General features: G+C 40.7%; 1 protein-coding gene across 5 annotated transcripts in view; it reads right to left on the bottom strand.

Moving 5' to 3' along the window:
• Window positions 1-6,212, bottom strand: part of taf9 (TAF9 RNA polymerase II, TATA box binding protein (TBP)-associated factor) — a 10,017-nt gene extending 3,805 nt beyond the window's left edge. Inside the window, exons 1-5 of one of the 5 annotated variants that reach the window (XM_024266479.2) lie at window positions 6,073-6,212; window positions 2,547-2,628; window positions 2,278-2,414; window positions 2,057-2,191; window positions 110-188 (exon numbers count right to left, since the gene is read on the bottom strand). In XM_024266479.2, the coding sequence (XP_024122247.1) occupies window positions 110-188; window positions 2,057-2,191; window positions 2,278-2,414; window positions 2,547-2,628; window positions 6,073-6,108 (469 nt within the window). In that variant the 5' untranslated portion in view covers window positions 6,109-6,212. Of the gene's footprint in view, window positions 1-109; window positions 189-2,056; window positions 2,192-2,277; window positions 2,415-2,546; window positions 2,629-5,686; window positions 5,769-6,020 lie in introns of those variants that run through there. The other 4 variants (XM_024266476.2, XM_024266480.2, XM_036215243.1 and 1 more) reach the window with 4 other exon arrangements.
• Window positions 6,213-7,447: the final 1,235 nt, after the last annotated feature.

Raw genomic sequence — 7,447 nt, 5'->3', positions numbered from 1 at the left:
GGCAGACGGCGTTCCTGCGGCAGACGTGACAGTCAGAGCAAACTGATGAGACCATCCAACCCGACAGCAGCGGCGCCCTCTGCAGGCCAGCGGCTGTGACAGAACTCACCGAGGGTGGGGGTGGTGGGCCTGCTGGAGACAGCACCGACGCTGAGGCGAGGCACGGATATCCTGCCAGCTGACGATACCTAGAAGGAAAAACGGGTCAGCAGGCGTCCCATACGAGTCTGTCTGACCGCAGAGTCCGGTTGGTTTTCTCTCAATGATCGATCAGTTTCAGGATTTAAATCAAATGAAGAACTCAACATTAGACTGGGGGGCAAGTTTGGTGAAAAAAAAATGGATAAACAGAAAAAATGTATTTTTGATCATTTTAATGACCAAGCAAGGTTTGAAACATTGTTTTTAATTAGAAATATCAGTTTTGGTCAACATCCAACCCATGTGATGTCTATGTGAAATACTTGCAGCATATTTCACAAACTCCGTCACTAAGGAGCTTTCTACACTGGTGTTGTGCCAAGGTATGTTCCCCCTGTCAGAATTTGTTTCCCTGTTTTCTGGCATCTGTGGTTTGTTTCATAACACTTATATTTTGTCTCAAAAAGCATTAAAAGAAGGTGGATGATGATGATATACAGAGTCTGGTGCCGTCCAGATCTGCTGTGATCACTAAACGTAGGATTAACCAGAGCAATGAGGATGCTTGCAGATTACAAGTGTTAAAAAGGTTACAGCGTTAAACCACAACCTAAACCAACAGCAAACCACATCGTGTTGCAAAGAGCAGAATAGACCAGACTAAAATAAAACAATACAACGTTTTTATTTGAACTCTTAATGTGACTTCCTCTCTGTTTGCATTCAACATGTTATTGTGTAATGTAAAAGAACTAACATTCTTCTGGGTAAAATAGGTTAATAATTTGGGCGGTGACTCAAAAGTGTCATTTGGGCCACTCTTAGTATTTAGCTGCACTATGTGTTCAGGCCTCCCAAAGAGATGTAAGAATAAAACAGGATTTTTAGTAAAGAAAGTGAAGGGAAGAAAGTTAAATTTGGCCAGCTCAGTGCAGACCGTAGATCACGAATCGGCAACCTTTACCAGTAAAAGAGCCATTTGTGCTCATTTTCTACTGATCAAAACCTAGAAGGAGCCAAATAGTCTTACTTTAACCTTTAAGAAATTTGGATTTGCATTTATGACCTTTCCTTTTTAATAGTAAATATGAATTATATATATTTTTGACACAAACAAAAGCAAAAATATAAAAAGAACATAGAATCTCTAGGTGAGATTTAAATATAAATAAAAGCTGCTCTGTGCCAAACCGGATCTCAGTGCAGCTCTGAACAGCTAGTAACAAATGTTGTGCAGCACCATATAATATGTGCTTCTATCTCATAAAAGATCAAACTTTTTACCAAAGTTTTTCTTTCCATATAAGATCTGTTCATTCTAGAGGTAGAGTTGAACAAACAAGACGTCTTCAGGTCAACAGGATGTAAAAACCTACATAGTTTATCATCTATGTGAACCTCAGACATCAATTTATACATTTAACTAATATAAATGTATTAAGTGTTAAGTAATTCTTACTTTTAAAAAAAAAAAAAAAAAAAGCTATTTTATTTTTTGTTCTTTTCTCCTCTTTGTCCTCAGCAGTCTTACTCTGCTGAGTTTAGTTATTTTAGTTTGGGGTTGGATCTTGGTAGTCTTAGTTTCCAGGCTTTGTTTATTTGTTTTCTTTAGGTAGTTTTGGTTAGACAGACATTATCAGGAGCTGCTGACTCAGACGGTCGACATGTCTGTATCAGCAGTCTCCATGACTTATTTTATGTTTGACCAAGGAGCCACAATGGAGAGATAAAAGACACATGTGGATCTGGAGCTGCAGGTTGTCAACCTCTGACATAGTGGAAGATAGGAGCCACAGCTCCCGACGGTTTCTACACGCCCCTGCTGGCCTTCTGTCAGCCTCTCTCAAAGACAGGTCGGTAGAGAACGCCGTGATCTACCACAGATCCTGATGCAGTGAGGATAAAGGACACTCACCTTCTTCTGGATGGACTTCAGCCTGTAGTTGGGCGCCGTGAGACAGTAGCGGTCGGGGGGGAGCCGCGGGCCGCAGTACGGTTTGATGAGAGGAAGGGGGGTCTGGTTCTTCTGCCGGGCGACCTCCAGGAGGAACTGAAAGAACACGGCGAGCGTGAGACGTTCCCGGTTTGAGAATATTTTCTTTGTCGCCGTTTTTTCTGAGCTGGGAGCAAACTGACGTCTCGTGGCGGCGGCGAGGTGAAGGACTGGTCCATTCTGCACTGGATGGCCAGTTTGATGTCATCGGCGTCCACCGTGGACTTCTTGGCGTGGGTAGCATAGATCTTGGCGTCTTCTATGATGGTGGTCACATATCCTACAGAGAAAAACTGCATGACTGAAGGAATTAAATGATTTCTGCAGGATCTCCTGGAAGGTGTAAACAGCAAACGTGAATGTAGAAAACCGCGGTTCTGAGCCAGAACAGTTCTGCTCAGGTCCGACTCACTGTAGGTGAACTCCAGCATCTGGTTGATGACCCTGGGTTCATACTCCGTGATCCCCATGTCCTTCAGGATCTGGATCATCACCTGAAACACAGGACGGATCAGGTTAGAGCCAACATGTCGGCTCTACAGCGCGGGTCATGTCGTCACTCCATAACAAATGCTTCCTGAGACTGTGGTCCAAACCCCTGGACTGCGGACCGGTACCGGTCTGTCAGACAGCGAGGAAACAAAAGAAGAGCCTTGGACTTCAAAATAAAAGAAATCTCCATTTAAGCAAAACCAGGAGTTTTTACTCCAAATATGAATTTGTTCTTCCCACAGACCATAATACTAATACTTAATACTCTGATTTTACAAGGATGCTACTAATAAAGCTGTTCTAACTATGGATTCTTTTTTTTTTATTATATTTAAAAAAAAATACCAGTTTTAGTGACTTTTTTTGCATTTGTCCCTCAGTCGGACGAGGTTGAAGTTAACGTCTGATTTGATAGATTTCAGTTTGACAGTTGTGGGATAAAGGAGGAGGAGTCTATTTTACACATTAGCTGCAGATATTGTACAGAAAGAAACTGGAAGAAAAAAAGGAAAAAATAGTTAAACAATATGAGACGCACACGTCTACAGTAGGGCTGCCTCAATTAGTCAACTAAATATTAAAAGAGTCGGCGACTAATTGAATAGTTGATTAGTCGTTACTTTATATTATATGGAATCAGAGTGTAGTAAAGTTGAACAAAGTTGTGAGAGTTCAGCACCAAAAAATGTACTTTATTCATTATTCAAGTCAGTGAGACCAAAACTTTATCTTTAGTTCAAAACAGTTCCTTGTTTTAGATGCTGACCTCATTTGATTGTGTGAATGCTTAGTAAGCATTCATACTATAGTGATTCTCGTACTCCTTTCCATATGTTTTTCATCATTTTTAGCAAACAGCTTCAGCAACTTTAGTGATTACTTTCAGCAAAAAGCATTCAAACTAGCATTATCACAGGTAATGCAACTTTTCTAGTTTAATCTTGTTTTAATCCCAGAAACTAATGAAGGACAGATGCTGCAGGATTCACTAAAAGTTTAATCAACTATCATCTTAATTGTCTTTAGTTAGTTTAAAGCTAATGGTGGTTAGGATGTGTGCTTTATATACAGTTTTCACATGACTCGATTAGTCGACTAATCAGGAAAAATAATCTGTGTTAGTCGAGTATTAAAATAATTGTTTGTGGCATCCCTAGTCTACAGGCTGTTCAGTGAAAATACTGACATCAAAACAGAGACCAACCGACGGCACTTTTATTTTCAAAGCGTTGGTATTTTATTATGATGTCAGTTTCAAAAAAAACATAGAAAACCTGTCGTATTCTAGGACATACGTGCTCTCCTGCTAGCCTACAGCCCCTCACACCCCCAACCTAATATTAGTGGTGCAACAAAACTGGTGATCAATATCATTTCTATCCAGCTGTACGGTTCTGATCCAGATTCCAGCTCAGACCAGGAAAACAAAGACGTTCATGGATCTATTTGTCTGTGTTAGAATAGAGTGGAGCAAGGAGACTGTGACCCAGTGTACTTTCAACGTTACAAATACAACCTTTTTCAAATGATTTGAATAAAAAATACTTAGAAATGTTGTTTTGAGCTTAAGCTTCTTTTATATATCCTTCATCACCAGGAAATGCTGAAAAAACATGTACAGACCTCTACTGTACTTTACAAAGTCTTCTCAGCAGAACATCTGACCAGGAAATCCCGCAGATCATTTCAGGAACTGATAATTATGTATTAGTACTAGGGCTGGGCGATATGGGAATTTTCATATTGCGATATCGTTTTTTTCATTTTGTGCGATAACGATATTAAAAACGATATCAATCAAATAACTATATTTGTCAAACTAATCTTTATTGCAAAGAGCTTTAGGACTTCAGATTTTTACACCTTAACCTGCAGTTATTTTTATATTATTTTCTAATTTCTTCTGAACATAAACTATAGGTACTGCTGTGCAGCAGAAGATAATAACATGTAAACTTAATCTTAAAATAAACAGTTCTGATAATAGATTTAATCATCATTTCACTCAGTCATCTGACATGTGTACATGTTGGAGGATTGATCAAACACATAAGATCTCTTCATTTAGTGTCATGTCCGGAGTCGTTAAAAACAAGTTTATTTTACTATTATTAGATCACCTCATTAAGAAATGAACATAAACGGCACAAATGTAACTAACAAATTCATCATTGATACACAATAAACGCGCGGCAATAGACAGACTGTCTTTTTTTTCTTTTTTCATGGAGGTTCTCCTCTAAATCAGGTTTTAAGCTCCTGGTTTTAAAGCGTGTCTTCTCTCCCTCACACTCTGTGGATCTGTCGGTAACAAACAGCTACGGAAGAATAATCCAGTCGGACCGAACCATTTTCAGTTTAGAGGAGGGGTGGTCCGGTGACGACGTTTCCAGAACAAAATATATAAACATCGTTACCTTGACATTAAAAATAAAAGTATTTGTGATTATATATTGGTTATTGGTTTACTGAAATAATGTTTTCTGTTGTGTCCTTTTGTCATCATTCGGGGCCTCCGTGCCCCCCCTCTCAGTCTGGGCTCCTAGAATCAGCCGCTCCGTAAGAAGAAGAAGCGCGGCTCTTCCGGGGGTTTCTCCCGTGTTATTTTACACGAAAGTTTATCGTAATAGACTCATTTCATTATCGAAAAAAAGTAATATCGCAATAACAATAATTATCGTTTTATCGCCCAGCCCTAATTAGTACACAGATCAGATGCCCTCGACCTACGAAATCTAGGAGGAAACTGATTCGCTGTGGCGACCCCTGAAGGGAAAAGCCGAAAGGAAAAGAAGACACAGCTCAGATGCCCACTCTGCTCCACTGCCATTAAAGGAAGCACGACAGCCAAGAAGATGATGGAACATGTGGAGGAAAAAGCATTTCAATACTGCTAAACATGTAACAACTAAAAAATGAGACTGTACAAGAGTCTGCAAACAAAAATAAAACTGGGCTGAAACTTTCTTTTTTTTTCCGTACAGGTGGATCTGCTGTTCTGATGCAAAAAGCGGTGAATTTTGCAGCAGGAGAACTTGAGTCTGAACAGACGGAACACACCTGCAGCACCGTCCCCAGGACAGCACCGTGGAACACATTCATTGTTTTATCACCGCAGGAAGTCCTGAAACCGGGTCAGAACCGAGGTTCCAAAGAGTTCGGAAAGAGAGCGGAACAAATCACAATAAGTAACAAGTATCAGAAATCAGAGTCGATCTGTTCTGATCCAATACCAACCAGCACCGTTCATGTTTGCAGAGGTAACGCGAGCTAACAGGAAGGCTAATGCGTTAGCAACGGCTGCATTCACTGCTAACATGCTAATGCTAACACGCTAGGTCAGCTGTGCGGTATAAAATACAATAGTCCGGCTTGAATATGAAGACGGAGTTACCTTAGCCTGCAGCTTCAACCCAAATCAAACTAACCCGCCGAATAAGCGTTACCTGCGCGTCTTTAGGGAGAGTTTTCGGAGAAGACATTTTGATGTGCACTGAAGCGCCTTTCTTCTTCTTCAGGTGTTGTTAGTATGATGGTTGAAAAGCAACAGAATGGCGCACTACCGCCACCACCTGGTCTGGAGTTTGGATCGACTGATTTAAATTAAATTAAATCTATGCTTGAAATAAACAAGATCAATCAATCAATAATAATTTAGGCAAAGAAAATTGAAAGTTAAAGTATGGCAAGGTAGGGGTGGGATTATATAAAAATTGCTTCCTTTCACTTCCTTTTAAGCAATCTTCTGAACTCCTTATAACAGTCTTGATAGTGTCATTGTGTCCTGTTCTACACACAAAAGAACAAATATTCTTATTTACAAGAAAGAGTAATAATTGAATTAATTCCTTGAAAGAATTAATGTATTCCAATCAATTGTATGCCTTTTAAGCCTGTGTCTTTGAATGGATTCAAATCTCAGTTTAATGTCTTGTTTATGCATAATTCTTGCTTTGATTGCTTGAAACAAACCATTTCCAGTCCAATGTTGTATTCATTTATATCCATTTGTTCCATTTGGTCCTTTAAACTATAATGTTACTGTAATATGTATAATAAATACATATTTGTTTTCATGAAAGTTTGTCAAAAATCCGTATTTTAATATGTCTTACATATTTTCATCAGATGTTACAACTGCTCTAGAGCCAGCTGATGGGTCAGAGCTAAATACAATTTAGGATTTATAGAATTCAGTTTTTGATTTTTGACTGCCAAGTCAAATTCCATGACTGGGGTTTAGGCCTCCAGGGTACTCACCTTCGACTGCCACCCAAACCACAATACCCTGTCCCCTTCTGAGCTCTCCTGCAGGTGATGGGCCCACTGGAGAGGGATTCCATATTGTTCTTTTGGGCTGGACCCGACTGGGGCCCCGTAGGAGGAGCCCTGAGCCCTGGCCTGGCTCCAGAGTTCGGCCCTGGTGACGCTAATCCGGGCGACGTATCTGTCCTCCGTTTTGCGGTTGCTTTACCGGGCCATTGTGGTGAAGAGGGAGCTGAGCCAGAAAGCAAAGTTCTCAATTTACCGGTCGATCTTCGATCCAGGACTCTCCTATGGGGATGAGCTCTGGGTCGTGACTGAAAGAACTAGATCCCGACTACAAGAGGCTGAAATTAGTTTTCTCCAGAAGGTGTCTGGGCGCTCCTTTAGAGACAGAATGAAAAGCTCGGTCACCCGTAGAGAGTTCGGAGTAGAATTTCTCCTCCTCGGCATTGAGAGGAGCCAGTTGAGGTGGTTCGGGCATTTGATCCAGATGCCTCCTGGACGCCTCCCTGGAGAGGTGTTCCATGTATGTCCCACTGGGCGGAGGCCCCGGGA

This window comes from Oryzias melastigma, linkage group LG14, assembly GCF_002922805.2.
Source record: "Oryzias melastigma strain HK-1 linkage group LG14, ASM292280v2, whole genome shotgun sequence".
Taxonomy (NCBI): domain Eukaryota; kingdom Metazoa; phylum Chordata; class Actinopteri; order Beloniformes; family Adrianichthyidae; genus Oryzias; species Oryzias melastigma.
This window is presented reverse-complemented; position numbering and strand designations above follow the sequence as displayed.